At 48.5% G+C, this 26,800-nt stretch overlaps 3 protein-coding genes across 7 annotated transcripts; 1 reads left to right on the top strand and 2 right to left on the bottom strand.

The window, feature by feature from the left end:
- The first annotated feature begins 68 nt into the window (after positions 1–68).
- On the top strand, positions 69–6,131 carry cnot3a (CCR4-NOT transcription complex, subunit 3a). Of its 2 annotated transcripts, XM_011618810.2 has the most exons (18): positions 69–208; positions 844–914; positions 1,036–1,103; positions 1,197–1,271; positions 1,396–1,485; positions 1,576–1,704; positions 1,817–1,912; positions 2,005–2,224; positions 2,310–2,443; positions 2,650–2,706; positions 2,983–3,886; positions 3,964–4,069; positions 4,142–4,283; positions 4,419–4,518; positions 4,595–4,793; positions 4,875–5,007; positions 5,148–5,273; positions 5,354–6,131. In XM_011618810.2, the coding sequence occupies exons 2-18, from the start codon at positions 890–892 to the stop codon at positions 5,450–5,452; spliced, it is 2,703 nt and encodes a 900-aa protein (XP_011617112.2). In that variant the 5' UTR covers positions 69–208; positions 844–889; the 3' UTR covers positions 5,453–6,131. The 2 variants fall into 2 exon arrangements, with proteins under 2 accessions (XP_011617112.2, XP_029694488.1); XM_029838628.1 differs by lacking the exon at positions 2,650–2,706.
- Positions 6,132–6,963: 832 nt separating this feature from the next.
- On the bottom strand, positions 6,964–10,599 carry prpf31 (PRP31 pre-mRNA processing factor 31 homolog (yeast)). Of its 2 annotated transcripts, none has more exons than XM_011618811.2 (14): positions 10,417–10,599; positions 9,715–9,944; positions 9,573–9,633; positions 9,395–9,478; positions 9,220–9,317; positions 9,021–9,127; positions 8,394–8,563; positions 8,168–8,325; positions 8,002–8,091; positions 7,789–7,916; positions 7,643–7,715; positions 7,441–7,569; positions 7,261–7,359; positions 6,964–7,192 (listed from the first exon to the last, which is right to left on the bottom strand). In XM_011618811.2, exons 2-14 carry the CDS (start codon positions 9,925–9,927, stop codon positions 7,079–7,081), a joined length of 1,524 nt encoding a protein of 507 aa, XP_011617113.1. In that variant the 5' UTR covers positions 9,928–9,944; positions 10,417–10,599; the 3' UTR covers positions 6,964–7,078. The 2 variants fall into 2 exon arrangements, with proteins under 2 accessions (XP_011617113.1, XP_003977662.1); XM_003977613.3 differs by having other exon boundaries at positions 9,715–9,927; positions 10,417–10,598.
- Positions 10,600–11,688: 1,089 nt separating this feature from the next.
- Positions 11,689–26,549, bottom strand: lmtk3 (lemur tyrosine kinase 3). 3 transcript variants are annotated; one of them, XM_029838591.1, is made up of 17 exons: positions 26,327–26,549; positions 24,278–24,426; positions 23,932–24,079; positions 23,355–23,428; positions 23,103–23,221; positions 22,875–22,962; positions 22,271–22,419; positions 22,081–22,165; positions 21,782–21,903; positions 21,248–21,397; positions 15,211–21,148; positions 14,966–15,129; positions 14,745–14,881; positions 14,300–14,628; positions 14,144–14,228; positions 13,166–13,188; positions 11,689–13,081 (listed from the first exon to the last, which is right to left on the bottom strand). In XM_029838591.1, exons 1-17 carry the CDS (start codon positions 26,415–26,417, stop codon positions 13,013–13,015), a joined length of 7,920 nt encoding a protein of 2,639 aa, XP_029694451.1. In that variant the 5' UTR covers positions 26,418–26,549; the 3' UTR covers positions 11,689–13,012. The 3 variants fall into 3 exon arrangements, with proteins under 3 accessions (XP_029694451.1, XP_029694449.1, XP_029694450.1); XM_029838589.1 differs by lacking the exon at positions 13,166–13,188; XM_029838590.1 differs by lacking the exon at positions 13,166–13,188 and having other exon boundaries at positions 24,293–24,426.
- Between the last annotated feature and the right edge of the window lie 251 nt (positions 26,550–26,800).

Below are 26,800 nucleotides of genomic sequence, written 5' to 3'. Positions count from 1 at the left end.
GTGCGTGAGTCTTGTCCAATCACATTACGTTGATTAGATTTAGGGCGGTGCGCAAATGCGGAGGTGGGATTTTAGCTACCGTCCATCTTCAGCTACATTACAGTGAGCGAGCTTGTCGAAAAGAAAATACAGTTTGGGAGTAAAGAAGACTTTTTGGAATTAGTCTTGGCTCTATTTGAAAAAAGACAAACGAAAGCCCATACCCTAGGTAAATGTCGTACAGACGTATAAATCTAACTGCTTGGGTTGACCCAGTTTCCCTTTTTCATAAATTTAGCTAGCTAAGCTCCTAGCTAGCATTTTATGCATTAGCTAGCAAGGTATTTAGCTGTATTAGCCTGCAGGATAGCGATTCTAATGATTATTATACAGTGAACCTTTTCCACAGTGTAGAAACACCAAATTACTATTACGGACCCTAAGATAATGATGCATGAATATGAGAAATATCCATCAACGTGCTCCGTGGTTCCTGCTTAGAAGCGAGCTAGTTAATCAGCGAACGAGTGGACAAGCTAAGAAACTGGCTAGTATTCATGATAGCTCAATAATGCTAGCAGACTCGTCGCTAATTTTAGCTGACAACCATGTCAGTTGTACTAGTAATGAAGAGATTATCCTCGTACACAAAAGTATATTGATCGGAACGCCGCCACTTTATAGTTCTGCATGTGATCGCCATTAATATCCAAAGTAGTAACACTAGGCTATTCATATCCTATGTGGCAATGTAGTCAGCGTTACCGTGTGTTCCACTCACGGATCCTTTGTACTGATTGCTCTGCTGTAGGTAATTGCTTTTTGCTCAAGCATTGTTGTGCATTTGTTGCTTCTTGTGTGCAGTTAACATTGTGACAGACGGAATGTGGACATTGTCGTAGTCAGAGCCATGGCTGACAAGAGAAAACTTCAAGGTAAGACTGATGCTGTGACTACCGGGAGACCTCCTCTCCAGCATGGCACAGAAACCACTGCAGATCCGTGGTGTCTGCAAGCCAGGACGCTGATATTGATCCTTGCTTTATATCACCACAGGGGAAATTGATAGATGCTTGAAAAAAGTAGCTGAAGGTGTAGAACAGTTTGAAGACATTTGGCAAAAGGTAATCTGGTTATGGCTTCTATTTAAAAGGAATTTGCTGCAGTAAAGTTTTGTATTATTTACCGCTTTTACCTACATTTTTTCCTCCATTTAGCTACACAATGCAGCCAACGCAAACCAGAAGGAAAAATACGAGGCTGACCTCAAGAAAGAGATTAAAAAACTACAAGTGAGAGATTTTAAAAAGCATGTGTTTGCATGGATTCCTTTCCTTTGCTCGCATCTTTGATTAAAGAACTCTGTGAAATGAACACACACAATAATAGTATTGTTTTTATCGTCTGTCTTCACAGCGATTGAGAGACCAGATAAAAACATGGTTGGCCTCAAACGAAATCAAAGACAAAAGGCAGCTAATTGAGAACCGCAAACTCATAGAGACGGTACGCTTGTGATTTTAGACTTGTTTTCGTGTCACAAGTGTCCTTCAACACAGTCCGCTGCATAACGATCTTGTGAATTTCTTTCCTCAGCAAATGGAGCGGTTCAAGGTTGTAGAGAGGGAAACAAAAACAAAAGCGTATTCAAAAGAAGGCTTGGGGCTCGCCCAGAAAGTCGATCCAGCTCAGAGGGAAAAGGAGGAAACGGGACAGTGGCTGACGGTAACGAACCCACAGCCGTTGATGCTCGTGCACCGTGGGGGGGGGGGCAGGTGTGTCTTGATCTGCGCCGTCATGTATCACCAACGGTAACGACCCTTTTTATCCTTCCCAGAATACGATAGACACGCTAAACATGCAGGTGGATCAGTTTGAAAGTGAGGTGGAGTCTCTGTCGGTTCAGACGCGGAAAAAGAAGAGCGACAAAGAGGTCTGTTCTTTTGACTGGTTGTATTTGGCAGAGAAGTGAGAAGTCCGTGATAACCTCTAGATCCAAATTTGTCTCCGTCTCTTCTCTTGCAGAAGCAAGATCGTATCGAAGAGCTGAAGAGGCTGATCGAGCGGCACCGATTCCACATCCGAATGCTGGAGACCATTTTACGAATGCTGGACAACGACTCGATACCAGTAGACTCGATACAGAAGATCAAAGACGACGTTGAGTATTACATCGATTCCTCACAGGACCCAGACTTCGAGGAGAACGAGTTCCTGTACGATGATTTAGATCTGGAAGACATCCGTAAGTTTGGGAACTGCTCAGTGGATCCTGGTGGATTCAGACGTCTGATGTCAGGACGACTCTGTGTCCTCTGTCTTTCCTCCAGCTGCAGCGTTAGTGGCGACCTCTCCGTCAGGCCAGGGTAACGTGGAAGATGAGATGTTCCTCCACTCCAGCAGCACCCCCACTTCCACCACCTCCTCGTCGCCCATCCCTCCGTCCCCGGCCACGTGCACTGCGGTAAGTGCCCGGCGGCGTGGACGCGGCTCTGTCATTCACGTCATTGCTCTCCTAAAAGAACCTCTGATGCATTTTTCCACGTATTCCTTTCTTTGAGATTGCACTGAGCTCCACCCTCAACGAGACACAGTGTCGTTGTCGGTCGAGGCGTTTGCTGAATCAAAATTCCCAACTGGATTGTCATGTCAAGGTATCTCCTCCTATAGGAGAACTCGGAAGACGATAAGAAAAGGGGGCGATCGACAGACAGTGAAGTTAGTCAGGTGAGAGGCTCTCATCTGTGCTGTGCCAGTAGATTCACAGTCTAGCGCAGCTCTCTTCATCCTTGGTCCTGGAGAATCACGGTGGCTGCAGGGTTTTCTCCCCTCAGGCACCGGAACCGAGCATGGCCAGTCTCTGTGGGACCATGGTGGGAGAATTGTGATGTAGTTTAGAGCATCTTCTGCATAAACGAGCCCCAGCAGCTCTCTGTTTTTGGTCCTCATGTGGCCCCCGGCAGGACACGCCTCCCTAAATCGCCTTTGTCTTGTCCTTTCCAGTCACCCGTGAAGAATGGCACGCCATCCTTGCTCTCCTCCTTCTCGTCCTCCACCACCTCGGGGTCCTCCTCGTCCTCCTCCCTCGTGTCCATGGCGAGCGTGGTGGGCGGCATGCCCGCGGTACCGACGAGCAGCAGCCTGATCGGGAGCTTCAGCAGCGCGGTGCAGCAGCATCAGCATCAACCTGCACAGCAGCAGCCTCCCAGTCAACAGCAGCAGCAGCCGTCTCAGTCCAAACCTTCTGCCCAAGCAAACAACACCCCCAGCCCACCCAGCAACCCTCTCCTCGCCGCCTCAACTGCCCCCTCTCTCCCCACGCCCAGCACACCCATCTCAATACCTTCCAACTCCCAGTCGCAGTCCACACCAGTCCCGACATCCAGTTTGGGACTGGGCCTGGGCTTGGGCTTGAGCAAAGTCGGCATGACGGGGACCAGCAGTTCCAACCAGATGGCTGGTTTGGGCCTGGGTGGACACCCCACTCCCCTAAACACAATGGCAGGGCTTATTTCAGGCTCCACGCCTGCCCCTTATGCTCAGGCAGCAGCGTCGGGAGGCTTGGGTCTGAACAGTAGCGCCCAGTCCAGCATTTCATCCGAAAGCAGCACTTCTATCCCCACATCTGGCTCCAGTGGAGCCACCACCAACGGGGCAGGGACGGGTTTGGGCTTGCTGGGAACCAGTCCGGCCCACAACTCTTTAAGCGGGAGCATTCTGGGCTTGGTTCCAGGGCAAAGCGCAGCCCCCTCTGCCACTCAGGTGCCGCCGAGTTCTGTCAACAGTACACCGGGGGTGGTCGGCCTGCTGGGCAGTAATGGTGGGGGTGTGGGTGTGGTTGGAGGCGTAGGGGTAAATGCTGTCCCTGCGAGACCGCCCAGCGGGCTCAAGCAAAACGGAAGCACAAGTATGTGGATCTGCATGTGTCTTGAATGTCTGGCTGTCTCCTTGTCTTGATGTTTTTGTCTCTCCCGCCTGGTGCAGGTTACAGTGCCATCGTGGCAGAGAGCTCGACAGAATCGGCTCTGAGCACACCGACCCAGTCACAAGGCAGCCAGCCCTCATCTCTTAGTTCTTCTACCAGTCAGCCGTGAGTTCCCGTTCACTTCCTCCCATCATTGCTGAACAGCTTCCCAGTTTAACGGTCTCTGTCCCGCGGTAGGTTGGACAACGGGCCCAGTTTAATCAGCTCGATCACCCTGCCTCCGAGTTCTCCGTCCCCCTCGTTCTCAGACAGCACCCCGGGAGGAGGGAGTCTCCTCAACGGGCCACACTCCTACACTCAGGCCTCGGAGGGTCTCAAGGTAAACATGGACTCCAGCCGTCGTGACTTTAGCTTCGTTGTTGTTGACGATTGTCCAGCGCCAATAGTTGGAGTACCTTTCTTCTCATCTGTCAAACTATTTCCTGATGGGTCTCCTAACACGGTCTCTCCTCAGGCTCCTGAGCCTCTCAGTTCCCTGAAGGCCATGGCTGAGAGAGCAGCGCTGGGGTCCGGCCTGGACGGAGAGCTCGCCAACCTGCATCTAACAGACCGAGGTCGGGAGTGGCAGAAAGCTACACTAACTCAATAACCACCTTTTCATCTTTTAACCATTTCCTGGTTCCTGCGTAGATATCTTCTCCGGATCGTCTGCGGCGCCGGGCACGCCCGCCGCCCCTCAGCCGTCCGTATCGGAGGTCAGCATCCCCCCCTCGCTGGGAGTGTGTCCACTGGGCCCCACGCCCCTCCCCAAGGACCAGCTCTACCAGCAGGTCATGCAGGAGTCGGCGTGGACACACATGCCCCACCCCTCTGACTCGGAGAGGATCAGGTGAGGAAGGCACCCGCAGTTTTTCTTCTGTGTTGGTGTGTGTGTGTGTGTGTGTGATAAACCTCTGCCTCTGCCCTCCAGGCAATACCTGATGAGGAACCCGTGCCCCACCCTGCCCTTCCATCATCAGGTACCACCGCACCACTCTGACTCCATAGAGTTCTACCAGAGACTGTCCACAGAAACACTGTTTTTCATCTTCTACTACCTGGAGGTGAGATTGGTGTCCAAGTTCCAGCCTTTCCCTTTTACACCACTCAGTGTGTCAGTCTAATATGGGGGGGGCTCTGCTTCAGTCATCCCCCAGTCTGGGATGCTTCAGCTTACTGGTGTGTGGTTCCTTCCTCCTTACAGGGCACCAAGGCTCAGTATCTGTCAGCCAAGGCGCTGAAGAAACAATCGTGGAGGTTCCACACCAAGTACATGATGTGGTTCCAGAGGCACGAGGAGCCCAAGACTATCACGGATGAGTTCGAACAGGTCCGGGCGCCCAGTTCACCATCTGTCTTGGCGTTAGAAGCTGAGCTCTTGAAATGATTGCTTTTGTGCTCTTCCTCCAGGGCACTTACATTTACTTTGACTATGAGAAATGGGGCCAGAGGAAGAAGGAGGGCTTTACCTTTGAGTACAGGTACCTGGAAGACAGAGACCTGCAGTGACGGACAGAAGGGTCGCGAAAGGACAGAGACAAAACGTGCTGCTGTTGACATTCCGAGACTGAACTTCAAACTGTGGATAGAGATCGTGATGTGTAGTAGAAACCCTCTCCGAAAATGGAGACCGGTGTCTGTATAGGCTGCATCTCGACGGGACGCCCTTGTTCCTCATGCAGCACTCTGCCGACGACTAAAAGGCCCCGTGGGCCCCATCAGACGCACAGTGCTGCATGAGCTGGGGGGGGCTCTCGTTAGGGATCTGCGTTCGTGCCTGTCTGTGTGCACACTGTATGTGGCATTAGGAAAGCCTACCCCATGCATGTTTCTCATGTTTTTGTTTTCTTTTTCCGTTTTCGACGAGCTCCTCTGTACCTCGAACCCGACATGAGCCTGGAAGCCTTCGACTTGACACAAAACCAACCTGGATCCGATTGTTGAGTAAACTGCCCTTCTTATATTACTGTAATTTGGTGGACTTGGGGAGAGTCTCGGTGTGTAGGACTGGCTTCTTTTAAGACCCTACAATGCCTGTTGAATATGGTCACTATTTGAGATAGTGAGCGTTTATCAATAGTTTTATTGATATTGTCGACTAAAACGCAGATCAAGTGACCGCAGGGCCTCTCCCTGTGACAGGGAAAGAGTCCTTATTGGACATGGATTAAATTGCTATGCAATTGAACTGGTCTCCGACTCCCTCTCTTTACAAATAATGTTTTTAAGTTAACTTGTCAAAGAAAAATGCATTATTATTATGACACATTCATGTTTGTGGCAAATTAAACTTGTAAAATAAAATATAAAAAAAAAAAAAAACCAAAAAAAGAAAAGACCCCATAGAGTTTGAGAGATCACTGCACTTGTTTGGTTCTCTTAGGAGCTCGAACCCGGTCCGGGTTCAGGCCGCGTCCGACCGCCGGGGCTTCGTTTTGTTCTGGTTAAGTTATTTCACGCTCAGTTTCGGTGTTTATGTCCTCGGCTGATGCGTGGACGCGCGAGCTGACCGGAAGTGTTTACATGTGGAGGGAAAACGGACAAATGCCGGCAGGATCGTTTCATTGCACAGTTTAAACGTCTCATCTGTAGATATTGGACACGGAGGGCAGCAGATCTGTTTGTGTCCAGCACGAGTCACATGAACACGGATCTACCGCAGCTAGTGGGCAGGAGGCGGCTTTAGGACGTGGAAAAGATGACTTGCCTTTTATAGATTCTATTTTTGGGGGGAGGGGGGGGCTTTAGGAAAGGGGAGGTTCAGGTAAATTAAAAATTTTCAAGGCTTTCTAGTTTTTGTTTTTCCTCATCACCCTTCTGCATGGGAGACAGAAAATGAGATTATAACGGGATTGTAAAATTTCAATAAATACTTTTGAGACATTCCGAGTGGCCTGTTGTGACGATCCCTTATTCCAACGACTCAGATCGGCCCGGAGCCGTTTTAATTCGGAACATTCAGGGAGACGCTCGGTGCACCCAGAGGCTGAATTCTACACCTGCGAAATGAGAGTCCCCGCTGGAATTTGGACATTTTAATAAAACGGCAAATAAAATTTAAAAAAAAGACGAGAAAATTCTGCAGCGACGTCATTTCTACAGTGTTGATGCGAGCGTCCACGAGGAGGAGGAGGATCACATCTTTGACTCTTTCTTGACCTTGAGGAACTCGGCCATGTTAGAAAAGTATTTCTGGTTGGCTTCAGCCACCTTCTTCTCTGCAGCCTGTGGGTTCACGATCTCCAGCCCCTACAGATGAACATGGTTATCGACAACAATCCTCAGGGGACTAAAGACCAAAGCAAACCCTCTCTTACCTGAAGAGGAGTGAAAGCCACGCTGGAGCTGGTTCCCGAGGAGCGGTCTCTGACCGTGGACTTGCCTCCATACGTCATGCTCTGCTTCTGCAGCGTTCGCTGGCGAGTCAAACACGACAAACCGGGGTCACGAAATACTGAGGATAACCGACGTCCGGAGGGAAAGGGGGGAGGCTTTACCTGCAGGGATTTGGAGATCCGGGCCTTGGTGGCGTCGTTGACCTGAGCCTGCCTGACGCGCCCGCTGCCGCTCTTCCCCAGCTGCCCCAGACTGAAGCCCAGATCCTCCTGGTAGGCGTCGTCTTCAATCTGCAGCAGAAAATCCACCCGTCAGTACCGATCGTGCAAAACCTCGGCTCAGCCTTCGTGATCCAGCACCGACCTCTGCAAAAGTCATTCTGTTGGCATGTTTCCGGATCTCCGTCAGCCCGAGACGCTCCTTCATCTTTCGGTACCTGCGGGGACAGAGACCAGGCCCGTTACACTCTTCTGCTGTTAAAACAAAGCGGGCCCTGGGCGTCACCAGACCTTCGTCCACCTCTCTTCTTCCTCTGTCCGTCCAGCGGGGCTGGCAGAGGCTTGACCTGCTTGACCGGAGGAGGTTCCTGCCACTTATCGAATTTCCTCTCGATTTCCTCTTTTAGGTCATAACCAACCTGTAAACGAGCTCAAGTCCGTCACTGGTGTTTGTTAACGTCTGAATGAGATCAAGAAGAGTTCGCGGCTCATCTCCACACTCACCTTTCCAACAGAACTCTCGTGGAAACTGTCCACCCGGCTGGCCAGCGTACACTTCGCAGCCACCAGACGCGCCGCCTTTCGCCTGAGGTCCTAAAAACGAGAGGAGAGCAGTTTCAGGGACGGTTCTCGGCCGTGCTACAGAATCACCGCCTGTTGTTTTGCGGACCGGGGGCAGCGACTGCACGACATCGCAGTGGTAGATGAAGCCCGTGTGGGGCAGCAGGGTGGTGCTGCTGAAGCCAGACAGGGTTCTTCGCTGAGCTCCCAGCAGCATCAGGTTACAGGCGGGCATCTTTGACAGATTGGTCAGGCCACCAGCGATACCTGCAGACCAAATCAGGTCAGGAGGGAGCGCGTCGAAGGTTTCAGCTGTTGAGAACCTAATTTCTCACCCATTAATTTGGCTGCTGTTGATGCTCCGACAATGATCGACAGATTTGGGGCGATGAACGACATCCTGGACTCGACGTACTCATAGATCCTGTGTTTGGACTGGTTCAGCTCCAGAGCCATGTCGCACGCTTCCACAAGTTGTTTCAGTTCCTCCTCACTCAAGAGTGACCTGAAATCATCAAAATACAGGCGTTCTGCACTTTAAGGTGCTTTTATATGAAAACCTTCCCCTCCGTTGGTAACAACGAAACAAGCTCCCGCCTGTTTAGAACTTTTAAGATTCACTCCGTCGCCCTTGGAACCGTTTCGGGTACCCAGTTCTTAATGTTTGCATCACTTAACGAGGAATGATTTTACTAATAGGAATGCCAATTTGAGAAATAAATGAGCCTCTGCTGAGCTTTGACAGCCGGAGCTACCAGCGATACAGGTGCTTTTTAGTTGGCTGAATGCACACACAAGGCCCGCCATTTTAAACGCCGCTAACGACGCTTGAGATTCGCTAAAAAGCTTCACTCCAGCCATCAGGAGAGCTCCCCCTGATGGTGAATACAACTAATTAGTCCTGTATCCAAACTAAAATGCAGATATTTAGATTTAAAAGGGAGAGGGAAGTGTTGGCTCACCCTTGTGTGGTTGAAGCTGTGACACTGACCACCATAATAGTGGCGTTTGTGAGGATCTGCTGCAGCGTCTCATTGTTCTTGCATTTCTCTAGATTATTTCCCAGTTCCTGAGCAGAAATCATGAACGGAGCACAAATGCAGGTCAAACCACAATAATTGAATCTGATTTAAAAGCAAAATAAACAACACCTGATCTCACCTTGACTGTCCGGATATAATCGAGGGAATCTGGGACCAAGGATTCCAGCTCTGGGAACCTCTTGGAGTATTTGTCTCTTGTAAATTTATGAATAATATCTGAAACAGACACCGGCCTTTGAGAGATTGTTCATACTAAGAACAGAAATGTTTGAGAAAAGGCCTTTGAAACTTACTGAGCTCATTGTCGATCTCTACTGTGAGATTATTGGCTGCTACGATCAGTCTGTATTCAGGGTCAGCCTCAACGGGGCCACAGACTAGAAGAAAACAAAACGGTTTAGTCACGTTTCTCCTTGACCCTCTCGAAAATTAAATTAATAACAGAATAGGTCGTATAAAGTTCCCACTCACCATCTGAGTTTTTACGCTGCTTTCCAACATAATCTGAAATTTTGTCCGTAATATCTGAAAACTAATGTCAAAACCAAAGATGAATAAACAGAGTAGATGCATTGATTATGACCCCAGCACGTTCTCTCAGACTTGGACTCACCTGTTTGCTATTCCGGAGCTTAGCGATGGAGGTTACGCTCTCAGCCTTACTGTAGTCCACCTCCATCTCCTCTGGGATGTCCTCCAGCCTGTCTGGCCTTCCCTGTGTCGCCTCCCCATCGCTGTCAATGTCCTCTCCCTCTGGATATAACCCATCGTCTCCCTCGTCCCCGGCCTCCTCCAAGTCTGCAAGGAGCTCATCTGCCAGCGACATCTAAAATGAGAAGACGCCTTTAGCAGAAAGAAATCCAAACTCGATTTTAGTGGTTCTGACAGACAAATTAACGTTTTGTTGGCTTGATGTGATTACAATCAATATCTAAACCAAGGAAAACTGAGATTCTGCTTGCAACAGAAATGGAATCTGCTGCCCTCTTCTCCAGCTCTCCTCTAAGTTTCAAAGTCTTAAGAATAATCGGGCTGTGACGAGAGGATAATCGAGTTGATAAGTGAATCCGACTACCTGTGTCCCTCCTTGCTCAGCAGAGCACCTTGTTATATATGCCAAAAAGTATTAGCTTGTTCACTTGATTTCATGGTACAAGCTTCAGTCATTACGAATAAAAGGAGGAAAAATAGTAATGATGCATGTAATCGCGTAAATAATATGTTTGCTGTGGGTGTTTGTTAGCTAAACTAGCTAGCGTCATTAGACCATGGGTGAAATTACAGGAGGTAAATACCAGAAATCACACGAACTTACCTTTACGATTTATGTTAACTCAGTCAAAACAGAAATTTAATTAATTCCGTTTTCAGCGCACTTCACAAGAATTATGAACGATGTTTCCTCTTAATTCTGCAGCAAAGTTTTCTTTATGAGTTAAACGAAAACGTTTGTCGCAGGCTAAATACGTCAGAAATCCTTCTTCTTTTCTCGTGTGACGTCTGCGACTATGGCGCATTACTGCCCCCCTCAGGTTGTAGAGCATATTATCTATTCTGCATCCTGGAGGTGCAGGAAGGACAAACACGCTGTAGCTTCGCAGCTCTGGACAAAAGATTCCCGTTTTGGTGGCAGAATGTCTCCCTAATATCGTACCTTGAAGATAAAGATACACGTTGTTATATTTATTTAGGTCTCATTTCAAGGTTTAGGTTGTGTGTATTTCAAAACAAATCAGTTTGGTTCCTCCTGCTGTAGTTTATCATAACTGACGACAGGAATTTCAAACAAGATTCAGAGGTGTTTTGTATATTGTTTTGATGAATACATCTGAAATCACCTACAAGCTATTAATGAATGCGCCTATATTCCATTGATTAAATTGAGCACTTTTTAGCTGGAATAAATTTGAAGAAAAGAATACCCTCTCCTCAAAAACAACGCAGATAAAAATATTTAATGAGTGTGGGGACAACTCTGTGAGCAGGACAGAGAAGAGAATAGACACAAATCAAGCAAATACATTAATTACAATAAGCTGTCAACATAAGATATGATCAGGTCGGTGGCGTCAGAGGTTAGGTCGGGTGCGATCAACCATACCAGATGGATATAGAGAGAGATGTTGCAACACTAAGCATTGGTTGCATTACATATGGCACTTTTTTATTTTTACTTACTTTTAATTAAAATTAAAATACACACAGTAAAATTCATAAAAGCAGAATGCACAGCTCCCACTAAGCTGTGTCAAAATATTCTGTACGTTTTATAAGGGGATTCGAACTATGGTGTTAAATATTTTAAACATTTTCTGTTTGCGTTCGAGATCTGCTCGTTCAAAGTCGGAGTTTTGACTCTTTAAGGACGGAAAATAAGATGGATGATCGTTTTATTAGCGCACTAATTTATTACAAGGCTCGCGCATGCGCACTGCGTTTGTCTCGCGGGGCGTACTTCCGGCGCTCGCGCCACAAACATAAACAAAGGGCGCTATTGTTTAATGGTGGAGCGCTGTAACGTTGCTAGAATCACCATCAATAAGGCGAAACTTTATGTTAATAGCCGTCAAACAACAAGAAAAGTGTCCACATTTTGAAGTATTTATTTTTCCTTCTTTATACATTGTCCCTTGAATCCCACTCTGGCAACAATACAGGATTTAAACCAACATTGAAACAGACTAAATCAATGGACCAATTGAAACTTGACTGCATAATGATCAAGTGATGATGGTACAAAATAGGGGGAAAATGAACGAACACTAACAAATGGAGCTATCTACTAATGAGAAATGCCGATCTCTCATGCTAAGCTACGTTAACGGTCAATAAACATGGTAAAAGATTGACAAGACAGCTAGGAATCCAAAAACATTGGAAAATAATGACACACTACAGTACATAGTTCCATACAGAACTGGCATATATTAACAAGTAAAATTATACAAAATACTTTGTTAGCAATTAATACGCTTGGGAAAATATTTTTTGTTTTATTTGTTAAAGATCTTAGAGAAGATAGAACCTAAATGCATTCAGACCCAAATATAAGCTACACTGATATATGTTAACTGCTTGAAAAGCAAATAAATTAATAAATAAGACAATAAATAACCAAATTAATTAAATATTAGATGGAATCTGTCTTTAAATAAATTAAGCAAAAATATAATAAATATATAAATTAATTGCAGCAACAGGAGATCTTTTGAGAAGTGGTGTAAAGAAGCACAAGTTGTTTATTTTTCCGTGCAATCTAAGAATAAATCTAAAAGTAAAGAGCTCTAAACTGATAGTGTACACACTTGTAGTATGGTATTTGTACAAATGAGCTATTCTTGATTACAGAGTCGAGTGAATGTTTCAAACTGCTGCCTACAAGAACAAGTGACCGAAATGCTTTGAAATGAAGAGAGGCCTTGCATCCCAGCCTAGGAGCGGACGGACTAAAAACAAAAACAACTGCATTTCCCTCACATCTGGAGGGGTTTAAACAAGAAAATGAATGAGAAGAAGAGAAGGTAAGCTGGTATACAGCACGACTCCCACTGCATAGCTGTCAAATGGTTCAGATCTTACAAAGCTCCAGGTTGACTTCTCCACACATACGCTGTCTTTTCCGAAGCCTTTAGTACAGGAAAGCTATACGAACTTTGTAAATAGTGCCAGGTGGGAGCAAAACTATCCTTGTCATACAAAATCCTGTCGCTGGTAAAACCTGGAATGCGGCCAGCTTCTTGAACGGGAGTCTTTCGGTTGGCTCATTCAATAAAAAAATAGCCTCTGGGCGAAGGGCTGGTTATCAGGGCGAAATCAGAGTGGATTCCACCTCAGACGCCATTGAAATCACACCAAGTGGGGGTCGTTGGCGGGGCTGACGGTGAAGCGTGATGACGTCACTGGGTTTGGTCCTACATGAGACCTCGACTTAAAGGATAAATCCTCTTTCCTTTTGGGTTCTTTGCTCTTGATGTTTGTCCCTGATGGAAACAAAAACAGGTTTGTGAGACAGCCCCGATCATTAGCTGATGTTCATAGTAGAAATTTAATAATCTGTACATTACTTCAACGCGTGTCTTCAGTGGCACTGACATATTCAGCAAAATATTGGGGAAAAAAAGTACAGGATAGAAAATAAATAATCCATATCTATTAATACAATCACACTCAAGCAATACTCTTGTTAAAAATAGCTCAAGACAACAGGGCCTCTTTCAACATTTTGAAGCGTAAGGGCTACAGAAGATCACGATCGCATCTAATTTTAGTGGTTTCTTCTGCTCTGCGCAGCCTTCAGGCAAGTCGGAGCTCTAACTTTCATTATTTTGTGGAATGAGATGATCCGAGCAACGTACCGAGCGAGGGAGCCAAAAGAGTGAACAGAAAGTGTGTTAGGAAACACAGCTTAGTCCTGCATTGTTGAACATGGGATTTCTGTCCCCGCTCAGTTCCGCGTGTCAGAGGGATAATTATAGAAGATTAACTAGAGCTGCATGTTGGAAGAAGAGATGCTGAACTGAAGGTTTTCCATTTCACTGGCTGGGGAAGAGTTGAAAACGGTCCTCTTCCATGTGAGGAACACGCTGAGGATTTGCCAGCAGCAGGCAGCATCGGTGCTGAAATGTGTTCGGTCTTAAAGTTTGGGCAAATACGATAAAATAGGTTTAACCTGACGGTGGCGCCGGAGTAAATAAACAGACTAGAAAAAAGACTAAACTATCACCCACAACGTGGACATTAGCCTGATGTCTGAGTGACACACCATAGAAGATTTATATATAGCTATAGTTTACATCTAATCAGATTAGTTTACATTGAGGATTATGACATTAACCGCATCATCAAGGCAAATATACTGAAAGTTCTTATTCCTGATGGACGTTTTGCGGCTTCTCTCAACATCTGATTTGACGTGAGTCTCACAGCATCGATGATAAAACAGCACCTACTGCATATGTGGTCATAATACTGCCATACCATAATATGTCATAGCTCAATGGGGATGTGGTGTAGAGGCAACTATAGTCAAAGTTTGGTCTCACCACGGAAATCCAGTTTGGTGTTTTTGACAGACACTGGGGACGGAGTCGTAGGTGCCGAAGAGCTCAACTCGTTGGTCGGGGTTTCCTGAGACGACAGTTTACAGTAGAATCTTTTAAGAATCCTTTATTTTACGACTCATTTTTCACGGGAGCTACCTGATCAAAAAGATAGATGGTGACATCGTCGAAAAAGGACACGTTGCGCCCTCTGTCCCTCTCCCTGTCCATCGGCTCCTTGGGCGATTTCAGCAGACTCCTCAGCCCCACGCGCTTGTCCACGTCCGTCTCCGTCACCACGATCACTCTCCTGGAACCCTCGTCCTCTTGCTCTTCGTCCTCCTCCTCATCGGGGTCGCTTCCCGGGGACAGACCTCTCCGTCGCCCGATTCGGTTTCCGATCGCGCCGTCCCCAAACCCTCCTTTACCGGCAGGGGGGATAGTCATGGCGAGAGGAGGCAGGGCGAGAGACAGACGAGCGATCTTGGCTGTGGCAGAGAGACATAGAGAGACAGAGAGAGAGAGAGAGATCTGAGCAGCTTCTTTCTAATTGGGCTCCCGCGATGCTGCCATGTTTAAAAACCCCTTGAATTATCCCGGGTACCTTTCATTGCCTGGCTGGCGGCGGCGGCGGCGGGCGGGGGGCTCGTGACCTCGTCTTGCTCAATCACAGTGAGCGGTTCAGGCTTGGTTTCATCCGATCGGGGCTCCGTGCTGGGAAAACATTCCCGCTCCACGTGGCTACAGAAACATCAAAACACAAACAACAACACTGAAGATAACACAGACTTTGCTTGTTTCTCCCTCCTGCCACTGTTTTCATACCTGTCCTCCTGCTTTTCTTCGTCCACAGTGACCGACTCGGTGCTGCTCTCTTTAATCTGCTCCCCCCACGGCCTCAGTGTCACCGTGTCTTTGACGGTCGAGCCCCAAAGCACGTTCGTCTTCACGTTCTCACTGAGCGAGAACTGCAGCCTCTCCTCGCACACCTGGAGCGACAAACCAACACAAGACAACTGAGCGATCGGAATATTTCCACGCGTTCTTCCACCCTCTGAGAACCTGCTCACCTGCATCATGAGTCCGTTCTTGGTGGTCTTTGAGAACGATCCCTGGTCTTTGACATCAGGCGTTTGTCCCGATGACCTGCGTCCGTCGCCGCTCTGCTCTGGACGTGAGGACACATGTTGCGGTTCCACGATCACGTACGGTGCAGAATCTTCGAGTTTATCGGAGCTTTCAGTTATCCCGTCCTCCGGAGCGCTCTCCTCACCTCCGTCGCTGTCTTTCTGATCAGGTGTTTTCTTCAGAGACTCCAGGAGTTCCAGGTTCCCCAGGAACAGGTCACCCAGAGAGTCCTCCTCATCTCCAGATATGCAGCAGAGCTTTTCCAGCTTTTCAAAATCTTCCAGGGGCTCTTCATCCATATCTTTCCACTCGGATATCAACAATTCTGGGAGATTATTGAGAGGAACATGGGCTGATGCCGACATGTTCTGGACTGGAGCGTCCACCTCATCCTGGTCTAGTTCGTTGGGTGCGTTGTCAACATCTATGCTGATGTGCACAGAGGGGACGTTCAGTCCAGGTGGAATTCCTTCACTCAAAGCTGTCGCAGGAGTTTCGGGAACATCCGTGATCGGCTCTGCCTCGGTGTCGGCGATAAAGTCTTCCAGATTAATGTCACCGACACACTCTTCTGGCGGTGGGCTGGGGAAAGAGTCGTCAAAACTCTCCAGTTTATCATCTTGCACATCGAGGTCGATGCTTGTCGGAGGGCTGGGAAAATCCACCGAACTGAAACTGTCCCCCTGCGGCTGACGCGCGTCGTTTTGCACGTCTTCCTCTCTGCCCGGAACGCTCGCTCGCTCCGCCTCTGGATCCAAGCCCGATCCGACATCCTCCACATCAGGTGCGATGGAAACGGCCGAACTGGAGATTTGAGCCTCTAATGTTTGACTGATGCAGCTGTTGGAATCTGAGTCAGAGTGTGTTTCATCAGCCGTCCGGGCCTCTTTTTGGGTCGTGCAGAGGTGATTCAGCGGCCAGCTGTTAAAATTTTCGTTCTCCTGCGTCTCGGTGGAGTCCGACAGAGATCTGGAGTCTCTCTCTGAATGTGGTGAACTCCCTCTGGGCTCCGCTGTCTCTTTCTCCGGATTTTCTAGGTTTTCTACCTCCGCGTCCGGGTTTTCATTTGTCAAATCTTCATCAATAATGCACATTTCTCCGGGGATTTCCTGGTTCTCCTCCTGTTGCACATTCAAAACGTGGACGACCTGTTGATAATCGTCATCGTTGAGGTCGCGCTTTGGTTTAAAGTCCAGCTTCCCATCCAGTCCTTGTGTTTCATTGTTCCAGGTTTCATCACAGCTCTCCAGGGCGGCAGGAAAAGGTTCCCTGCCCGCATGCTCGTCATTTTCTTCTGTCTCCCAAAACTCCTGGCCCACAATCAGTCTCTCTCCCACCTCCCAGGCTTTGTTACTGAACCCAGAGAAGAATTCCGATCTCAGTTCAGTGTCGTGGCTTTTCCTCTGTGGAGAGGCCCACTGGTCGTTCTCTTCAGGCCACAGGTGTAAATCTCTTGACTGCGAGAAACGTTGACAGTCCATCTCTCCTCTCAACACACCGGATCCGGAACCTTCTTCATTCTCCTCGCGGCCAATCCACAAGTCCTCCGTTTTCCCGCCTGGACCCTGGCTGGAGGTCTCACCTCCGCTGTTATCAGAGCCATCGGGACTTGCTGCTGCTCTCAGGGGAGACTTTTCCTTCGCTGCGTTCCTCAGCTCCGCAGCAGCCAACTGCTGCTCCGTCTCACATGTGACCTTCTTGCCCTTGAGGCCATCTGGGCAGCCCAGGTTTCTGAGGCCCAGCTCATTGCGATCTAGAACCGGGCTCTCTTTATTTCTCTGTAACTCTTCAACACCCATCCCACCCCATGGTGTGACAACACCCAGTTTACACATCCCATCATCATTTGCCACAACTAGCGGCGGCGTTTCACCGCTAACCTTGTCACCTGTGGCTTCTATGCGGCAGGGGTCAGCTAAACTCGCTCTGTTTTCACATATAAGAGAGTTCAGATCAATATCTATCACAGCAGAAACGGAGCGATCGTTGCTGCTGTGCTGCAAAACACAATCTTTTGGCTCATCAATGTTCCTGACCTGCTCGTTTAACTCATTCTCTGAAGACTCCTCGTGCTTGCGACCTGTTAACTGAGAGATGATGCCGTCTGTCAGGTGGTTGTCCAGCCTGTGTTGCAGACTTTTCAGTGGCTCGTCGTCCAAACCTGAAAACAGCCTGTCGATCAAGTCGACACAGTCTTTCGCCTGAAGATCATCGAACAACGGTGACTTATTGCTCTCGTTTGAGAAAATGCCAGAATCTTCCCTGTGTGCCGGCTCCAACCCTTTTTTAGGAACATCGCTGTCCTCGCCTAAATGGGAGATGTCATTTTCTGGGAGGCTTTGATATGAGGAGCTGGTTTCCTGACACATTCCAACTGTGATCTTTCCTCCATTTTCACCTTCGGCGGCCGACGTCTGAACACTATTCTTCATCGGGCTCTTTTCTCCCATCTCTGCCTCCTCCTCAGTTTTTTCCTCTATCCCTGTCAGCGTCCCTCGATCGCCTCCTCGGCCGCTGCTCGGCCTGGACGGGACATGTCCCTCACTGCTCCTTCTGTTCATCCCATCGCCCTCCCATTCACCGTCTGAGAAATAGGCAGAGTCTCGGTGAGGTGTTTCATTTCCTAGGGTTCGCCACCCGCCATTTCCCACCCCTCCACTGTTTATCCACGAGTCGCTGGGTGTGAGGCAGTCGGCTGAATTGGAAGTCAGGGGCGACAGGACTGAGTCGGTGGGGGTGATGATTGAGATCTCTGAAGCTGGATCCCAGTCCGGAGTCACAGGGCTGTCAGCGGGAGGAGATGCTGGTTTTTTTTCCTCCCCTGTGTCACATTGTTGAAGTAAACGATCTCTTTCTGTCATTTCCAGGCTTTTATTGTTACTTTGAGGATCCACAACATCATCGTTCTCCAAGTCATCACCTACCAGGTTACTGCAGTGATGCTTTTGATTTTCAGGCGTTAATAATGTTTTTTCCGCATTTACAAGTAGTTTATCTTCTGTCTCGGGGCTGACGACCTCTGGGGCTTCTTTCATTATGTCGCCGTTGCCAACGAGTCTGTCCTTTTGAGAACCTGTTTCAAATGTAATCTGGGATTCATTTTCACGCAGGGGCACCGGGTTGAATTCTTCAACACTCTCTTTGGACTCGAAAGAAGGGTTCTCCAAGAAATCTGTTTGTTCTCCTCTAGCTGGTAGTGCAGGACCATCGGAACAATCCTCTGGCTCTTTCTGGTTGAGCAAAAGGCCGTTTTTGGGCATGATTTCTGAAAACACAAAGTTTCCAGTCTGGCAGTGGTCGGCATCTTCTCCTTGGACGCCCATTTTAGGAGGTTGTCTATTTATTCCGATGTGAAGAATTGGAATCTCAGGTCTCACCGAAATCTTGATCTCGCTCTTTTTAGCACGCTTGGTCACTTGAGCGTAGATGGCCTCCATCTGTGGCGCGTCTTTGCCTTTTGCTTTCAGGGAGCTGTCAGACTGGAAGGTGATGGTCTGAGCAGAGTTTGGGTCAATGCATATTGACTCGTACTCAGGAGACAGTGGAGTTGGGGAATAGGAGGAATCATTTTCCTTTTTGTTTGTGGCAGCATTTTGTCTGGATATGATTTCGGTGAGGAAGGTCTCTGCTGACTGGATCTCTTTCAGAAACTCCTCTCTGGTCATTTCTGCATTCCGGGGTTCCGTCTGCTGCTGGTCAGATTCCTTCTTTCCGGTGGCGATCTCACAGAGGAGAGAGCGCGACCGCTGGATGCCCTTCGAATAGGCCTCTTCAGCTTGTGCGTACGAGGGAAGACCTGAAGCATAAACATATGGCCGCAATCTGGATCTTGAAGGATATAGGTACTTGACCGGATCATTGGATCCGTCTTCCTGATCAGAGTCCGTCCTCCCTGTGTCAATTTCTGTGAGGAAAAGATCTCTCTGCAGTGACCGTTCAGTGACTGTATGACCTTCCTCTGGATCGGTCCTGCTGTACTTCTCTGGCCCACACGATGGTCCTGAAGAACCCAGCTCTGTGATGAGCGACCGAGAGCGGCGCATTCCTCGATTGGGAACCACAAAGCTTCCCCACTCTCCATCTTTTATCTCCTCCTTTTCTTTGTCCCACGAAAACTCCGACGTCGGCTCACTCGAGCCCGTCACGCTAGATAGCTCCGTCAGAAAAAGATGCATGGGCGACTTCTTGGCCGCAGCCAAGCGTTTAGCCTGGAGTTCAGCGTCTTCCTTCCAAATGGTGGGCAGGATGGTGTCGAGGCGCGACTGAGTTCTTTTCATTCCTCTGGAGAAGAGGTCCGAGCAGGTTGGGTCTGCGTCTTCAGACAGGCTGGAGTGAGTAATGGTCGACCCACTGCTGGGTCTTTCAGGGGACATGAAGGGAGAGTCTTCCTCATCGGAATAGGTGGGGCTTGATGAGGACTGCCTGTCAGTCTGGGGGTCTGTGGCCTGAGGACGGGGCAGATTGCGATAAATGGGGCGTAAAGGGTTTTCTCGACGAATTGGGGATTCGTAGACTTTTGCTCGAGAGTGAGAAGCGTCCTTGGAGTTGTTTGACGATGCTGGGTGTACGGTGCCGCTGTCAGGCGCCTCACACGACAGCGGATCTCTGCTCTGCGTCTGGGCCTTGTTGTATTTGGAAAACACGTCCGATGCAATGAAGGACTTTTGTGGTTTGGAGTGAGGGGGCAGTGGTGGAGGACATGTTTGAGGAGGCTGAGGGTAAACTGGATGGCTGGATGGGGGGATTGAGGGGGAAAGGGATGGGGACGGGGGCAGAATCTGTCGGGACCGATGGAGTCCCAGGTGATCGAAGGTAGACGATGGGCAGCTGCTCATGTGATGGGGGTCCGTTTCAATTTTTCCAGCAGCTGTGTAATGAGGAAGACCTCTACAGCCAACCGGAGGAGCGGGGAGGGGGCGTGAGTGAAGGTGATGAGCTGACGACATGGACATCGAACGAGGCTTAGGAGGAAGGACTGGAGCTTGGGAAGCTGTGGACGTTTTTGCATCTGCATCGTAGCCCTTATCTTTGTCTTCATCGTCATCTCCCAAATCGACTACTGAGAAATCAGTCACTCTGCTCGAAGTGTCTCTGAATTCAGCTACGCCTGTGCTGGGCACCTGGATTTGAATCTCACTTGTCCTGCCAGTCTGGAGACCCTTTCCACACTTGTCTGAGCAATAAGGGACGCGTTCTTTTCCCAGCATGCCACTGCGAATCTCCACCAGCTCCACGTCTCCTGGGCAAATCGAATCTGTACGAAAAGACGAGCGCGTCTTCCCCTTGAGCGTCGGGGACTTGTCCTGAGGAGTGTGCTCCTCTAATCTGATGTAGTACTCACTGGCCAGGGAGGGACTCCGAGCGCTAATGACAGGGACAACGGTCGGCGTGTCTAAAGACTGTCTGTGGTTATTGTTCACAGTTGGTATTGGCTGAGGAGGCGGCAGAGGCTTGTATCCTCGTCTGGCGTGAGCCTTTTCCCAGAAATACTCAAAATTTAAGCCTTTGCTTGTTTCAGTGACCGTCAGAATGTCATCCAGTTCAGATGAGGACGTTGTGATGCAGTTCATCACGGGGTCCAGTAGGGGGTAGGAGTTGTCTCGGTCCTCCTTGATGTACTCTCTCTCCCTTTGTCGCTCCTTTGCTGCATTCTGGAAGGCAGGGGGACGAAGTAAATCCCAGCGTCTTTCAAACGACTCCTCGCTCTCCCCTCGCCGTCCCCTGCCCTCCTCATATTCCTCGTCCTCTTCATCTTCTTCACCAACGCTTCCTCTGGCCAACCCCCGCTCAGCAGCCAGGAGGGAGGAAAGCAGGAGAAATACCTCTGCTACAGAAGGTCGTTGAGATGGCGGCAACCAGCAGGACTGCATGATCTCATACCTGCAGGTGGGACAATAAATACAGATTAAATACAGAGAGACCGAATAAAGTGTTTTTTAGCTGCTACTAACTTAATAATGCACAGTGCGGTGTACTGACCAGTAGTCTGCATGGGAGAGTTTGAGTCTGGGCTGGGCCAGGGTGATCTGTCTCTCCCTAATGACAAAAGTCAGGACCTCATCGTCACTCAGGTGTCTGTGGGGCTGAGATCCAAACTCAAACAGCTCCCATATAACCACACCCAGAGACCTGGAAAGATACACAGATGGCGAGTAAGGCGCTGTTTTCTTCGCTGTGCTCTCCCAGAAACACTTTCTTTAAAGATTTACAAGTACCAAATAAATGAAATGTTATTTTGCTTATGCTGCCAGAGCCACAGTTTCAGTCCTGAGGTGATTCCTGTTCTATCATTATTCCAGCTGTATTACAAGTCTGATGCTGTGGAACCAACTGCACACCACTAAAAATACCAACATAGTAGCTATATTGAAACGGTTTAATTAAAACATCAAGTATATGGTAATTATTTAGTGTTATAAACATGTACGTGTCAGAGCAAAGACACACCAACGCCTCCATGGCAGGACAGGTATCTACCAGTACTGCCTCCACCAATCTCTGTATGAAACCTACCACACGTTGCTGGTTTTGGTTTGGTCCGTAACAATCAGAGATCCTCTGTACTCCTCCAGCAGCTCAGGAGCAATCCAGCGCAGTGGGATCCACAGCTTATCTGGAGTCAGATAATAGTCCTCCTATTCAAAAAAAAGAGAGAGAAAATTCAGCGTCGATATGTCGATATTTACATAAGCGCTTTAAGAAATATAGTGAGTAAAAAAACAAACACGCAACAGAAATCTGGTTTCTGATCGTGTCCAATATTTTTCAGGTTAAGACAACAAACAAACTGTGCGAGAATCTCAAACATTTACCTTATAATGGTTGTGTGAAAGGCCATAGTCACCTATCCTGACAGTGAGGTCAGAGGTCAGCAGGCAGTTCCTCAAAGCCAGATCACTGCGGAGGTTTTGAGGAATCAGACAGGCCAGATTAAAAACTAAACGATTCTCTCTTAAGGAGGAAAATCTGCTTCAGATTGGGGTTCGTGCATGACGAACAGACCTGTGGATGTAGTTGTTCTCATGGAGGTGCAGCAGACCAGAGGTGATCTCAAAAGCCATCCTCTGAAGAGTCAAAAGGTCCCGGGTTGGCAGGTCAGGGGTCATCCCGTCTGACTTCCGCTGGGCTCTCAGGTACCTCTTCAGGTCACCCTATGTGTGGACAGCAAGTTTACGTGAAGCCCAAATCCTCTTAGGTCTGTTTATCTTCCAGCCTCATTAATGTTTGTACTCTTCTCAGATGCAGACGTGCACGCTAAACTGTGCCGATAAGTATTTCCCTCGATCGACGAGCCTCAAAGTAGCAGAAAATCAGTAATAAACCGGCAGCTTCAGTGTATAGTGTTTCAGGTCGGCCGGCGAAATGAAATGAGGAAAAAAATACTGGAGGAATGGAAACTAAAGGCTTTATCAAGCAGATCGTGGTCTCCAAGGACAGTTGTGTTTCTTTGGTTGCTCTTGCTGTGCTGCTGGAATTGATCTGTTTCTGTTGGCGTAACTGGTCCTGGGTTTCACTTCATGTGTAGGTGTCGCCGAAGCAGAACAAACTGGACAGAATTCACTTTTGTGTCACTACAGGGGGGAAAAAAGTGGAGCCGTGTACCCACCAGCTGACAGAACTCCATAACCAGTAAAAAGGGGATGCTCTCGCTGCACTGCCCCAAACACTGGAGGATGTTTGGATGTTTGAGGCTCCTGCGGGGAGAAATAATCTGTTAGAATTCTCTCAACCATCTGAATTAATACATCTGTCTTTTGATTCAACAATCTCATAAATCTACTCGGAGCTCCTCACTTGTTGCCACGGTGTTAAAGATCTGAGCGCCATCTCTTACCTGTACGGTTCAGATTCCGCCAAGAACTTCCTCTGTTCCAGCGGGCTGGCGCTGACACGCAGCTCCTTCACCACAGCCTGGGAGGAGCTGCAGTCACACAGCACCTCAGCCAGGATCACCTGGGCCAGATCAATAGACAATATGAAGGAAATTCCCTGGAGGACGAGACGCTTTGACATATTGTCTAGCGTCCAGCTCTGGAGTTAATAAAGGAAGCATGGCAGAGGTCAGAGTAGGAGGAACGTGCGTCACCTTTCCGAACCAGCCATTTCCGATCTCCTGAAGGTAGTTTAGAGTGTGTCTCTTGAAGCACTGGCTCTTTGGGTCTGAAGAAGAGGAATAAAGCACGTGATCTTACATGTCACCAAAGAAAATGAAACACCCAGAGTACTGCTGGAGTCCACAGGAATGACTGTGATCTCAAAAACAGCAAAGGAAAATTGAGATTTAATACAGGTCGTCTATGAGAAACATACAGGAACCTTCAAAGACACTATGGAAAAATCTCCTTGATAAAAGCCTGTTTCCACTAGATTAGGTCTAATTATTCCACATTGTGGTTGCACTGATTGCCGACTGGACTGTGACTGACAACCAAACAAGTCATCATCATCATCATCATCATCATCTACTTTTGCCTATTTTGATTGGATGATTCCATACAGTGAAGTCAATGCTAACATCCACCAGTAGGCTAAACCCAATTTGTCCCTCTCCCAGCTCAATTTTCTCCCATCATAGTTCCACTCCACTGAAAATCAACAGCTGCTTCAACAACGAAGCAAAAAGGGGCTGCTCTTCATCTGTTGTGATGAGGTCTCCTTGGTACCTGCTCCATCCTTCAGGTTGGGACAGTTGGGCCTGTCCCTGACTGGCAGGGTGTAGACCTCAGGGAGGGAGGGGCATGAAGACAGGCTGTCCTCTTGAATGGGACTGGACCCTCCAGAGCAGTCTTCTCCATCTGCATTGTCAAATTCCTGGTTGAGCCACAAACACAGGTTAAAAAAACATCCCGGCCCAGATGATTTAGTGAAGAATGAGCCAACGACATCACCGAGTTATAGGACGTTCAGTTGAGCTTTGTGTCGGACCAGTTTTACTTCCTCAACGGTGTTTGTGTACGGGTTTTCCGGTGTAAACATGCGTGATGAATAAGACAGGAGTGAATCTCTTACATGTTGGAGACTTACATTGAATCCCACTCCTCCTCTCTTACAGCACAGGCAGGTCAGGAGCAGCAGAACGAAGGAGACGAGCCCCGAGCAAGAGATGAGGATGACCACGTAGGGTGGAGGAGTGAGGGACACTGTCCTGGACTGAGACACTGTGAAGAACACAAGGAGAAAGCACAGGGGGCACAAAGATTTAATGCACATTTGGGCTCCTGAGCACCAGTGAGATGAGACAGAATCAGTAAAGAAAGGTGTAAAACTGTGTGGTACAGGTGTTTTTGTTTACAGGGAAACCATTGGAGCATTTCTTTTGGTCTTTTTGCAGGAGGACTGAGACAGTGAAGAACCCCAATGGAGAGCTTACATCAGGGATTTAGGGAAGAGACGAAAAGCAGGGGAAAAGTTGAAGATAATAACTGAGTGTCCACTCAAAGAAAAGAGATTAGAAGTTTGAAAACGGGATATTATACAATAGCAATACGGAGAAAATCATTGGGGGAGATTATCAGAAATGGCATTCCACTCAGGAAACACAGTCAAGAAGCAGGGGAGGGCGTGCTGTCTTTCAGGTAAAAGGGTTGGAAACTGGAGAAGAACAGCTAAAATTAAAAAGGTTTACTAGTCGGGTGAGAAAGGGGGGAAATCGGGACATTTGATATTTGTACCTCAACTTGGCCGATAGTGGGAAGTGACCCATCTGTAGAAAAGAAAAGGGGGTAGGGCAGGGTGGTTAAATACCCTTCAGCTGTTATCCATAGCTTTCATTCAATAAAGTATTCCAAACATTCCAAGAGTCAAAAAAAACCTCACTTACTCTCCAAACCGACCCTGCCAGGCTGCTGATTAAACGTAAAATTATGTATCACACGTAAACACACAGAAGGAAGACTAAAAGCACATCATGGGAAGCTGAATCAACACCATAAAATGTTGCTTTCAATTCCAAATCTCAGCTCAGATCCTCCAGACAAACCTAAAAATACACTCATTCATAAGGTCATGATATTGTAAGCACTGCATACATAAATTTCAGAGCATCGTTAATAATTCAGGGCCAGATTGTTCAGCACAGACATGAAGCTGTGCAAACGTGTACTCATTTCTCGTGACACTCGGGGCAGATTTGTGGCGCTTTTCCGTGTCGTCTTGTCATGCTCACACACACAAAAAAAGAAAACCCACAATAGAACATGATGTTTCCCACGTCCTTTGCAAAGATATGTGTGCAGCATGTAAAAGCAGCTTTCTCTGGAAGCGTAGGCTGGTGTTGGAGTGCTGCTAATAAAAGATGTTACACCGGATGCCAAAAATACACAAAGTCTGTTCGGCGTGAGCTTCAAAACAGCTAAACAAGCAGGTCCACAGTGAACGTACCAACAATCACACCTGCAAAACAGGTGCAAAATAATCAAATGACATTGATTCAGCTCCGTGACCCCCTGAACAGCACCAGCCTGTGGCCGCTGGTCCTGTTGCATGATGGCCGTGCAGTTATTCCTCCATGTTTCCCAGACAGATGCCCAGACAGACACTGCATATAAATAGGAACCTTCTATGGGGCCTCCCCCCCCCCCCTCCTCCCCTTCCCCCCCCCCCCACAACAGCTCTTGTGCCACCAGCTTATCAAAACACAATACCACGACCGCACACCATCACAACAGAGGCAGATCCGGCTGAAGAAGACATCTTCTGGCGGAGGAAACTGATGTCAGCGCTGCTTTACAAGATATTTGGCGAAAATAGTCTAAAAAAACACCCCCCTGGCCGCTACGGGGAACGTGCCGTTTTTAAATGCTACCGTCGTGGAGCTCCAACGCGCCTCGAACGCTGTCGCCTGTTTTTGACTACGTGCTCCAACAACAATCCGCGTCAGGCAACAAAAACCTGGTGCTCCAGAGCCCTCCTCAATTTAGAGGCCTTTTTTTTTTTTGTACCCGTGCACCCCCTCATCTCTGTATCCCTCTCCTCCTTTCATCAGCATCACTGACAGGTTTTCAACCAGCCCACCTCCTCCCCCCCCCCCCCCCCTCCTCACCACCCCCGACTCCTCACCTTCCCTCTGCGGGACTCCGAGCGCTCTCTCCGGGCTGAGGTACGACATCATCACCGCCAGCACCACCATCATCCAGCAGTGTGGCCGCATCGTCGCCGCGTGCGGATCGACGCCACCATCCGCGCGACGCTGCCGACTGTCGGTGTCCTCCGCTGCTGCCCTCGCGCCACGCTCGCGCCGTCTCCCCCCCCTCCGCTTTTTTCTGCCCTCTCCCCCCGCTAATGAAAGAGCGTCTCCTCGCCTCCCTTGTCGCGCTGCCCCCGCCTCCCCCCTCCGCTCTAATCCGCAATTAAACGCGGCGGCAGAGATGCTCTATTGTTACAGGAGCGCTCCCGTCTGCGCGCAAACGCAGCTCCTCACGCAAACGCGCACGTTTCTCTCCCCCAGTGTTGGAGGCTCTTGTGTTTTTCTTCTCCGCCAGCCTACGTCAGACTCTCACGGAGCGCATTGTCATGGTCCAGGTTCAGCAACTC

The sequence above is a fragment of the Takifugu rubripes genome, chromosome 7 (assembly GCF_901000725.2).
Source record: "Takifugu rubripes chromosome 7, fTakRub1.2, whole genome shotgun sequence".
Classification (NCBI taxonomy): Eukaryota; Metazoa; Chordata; class Actinopteri; order Tetraodontiformes; family Tetraodontidae; genus Takifugu; species Takifugu rubripes.
This window is presented reverse-complemented; position numbering and strand designations above follow the sequence as displayed.

Coding starts and splice junctions, on each gene's coding strand:
- lmtk3 (XM_029838589.1), bottom strand. CDS start 26,417: ATGCGGCCACACTGCTGGATGATGGTGGTGCTGGCGGTGATGATGTCG. Junction 23,429..23,931: donor CAACCTGAAGGATGGAGCAG/GTACCAAGGAGA, acceptor CCTCTTCTTCAG/ACCCAAAGAGCCAGTGCTTC. Junction 22,420..22,874: donor TTATGGAGTTCTGTCAGCTG/GTGGGTACACGG, acceptor GTCCACACATAG/GGTGACCTGAAGAGGTACCT.
- cnot3a (XM_011618810.2), top strand. CDS start 890: ATGGCTGACAAGAGAAAACTTCAAG. Junction 1,104..1,196: donor TTGAAGACATTTGGCAAAAG/GTAATCTGGTTA, acceptor TCCTCCATTTAG/CTACACAATGCAGCCAACGC. Junction 2,707..2,982: donor CAGACAGTGAAGTTAGTCAG/GTGAGAGGCTCT, acceptor TGTCCTTTCCAG/TCACCCGTGAAGAATGGCAC.
- prpf31 (XM_011618811.2), bottom strand. CDS start 9,927: ATGTCGCTGGCAGATGAGCTCCTTGCAGACTTGGAGGAGGCCGGGGAC. Junction 7,917..8,001: donor ACGAGAGTTCTGTTGGAAAG/GTGAGTGTGGAG, acceptor GCTCGTTTACAG/GTTGGTTATGACCTAAAAGA. Junction 7,360..7,440: donor GGATCTCCAAATCCCTGCAG/GTAAAGCCTCCC, acceptor TTGACTCGCCAG/CGAACGCTGCAGAAGCAGAG.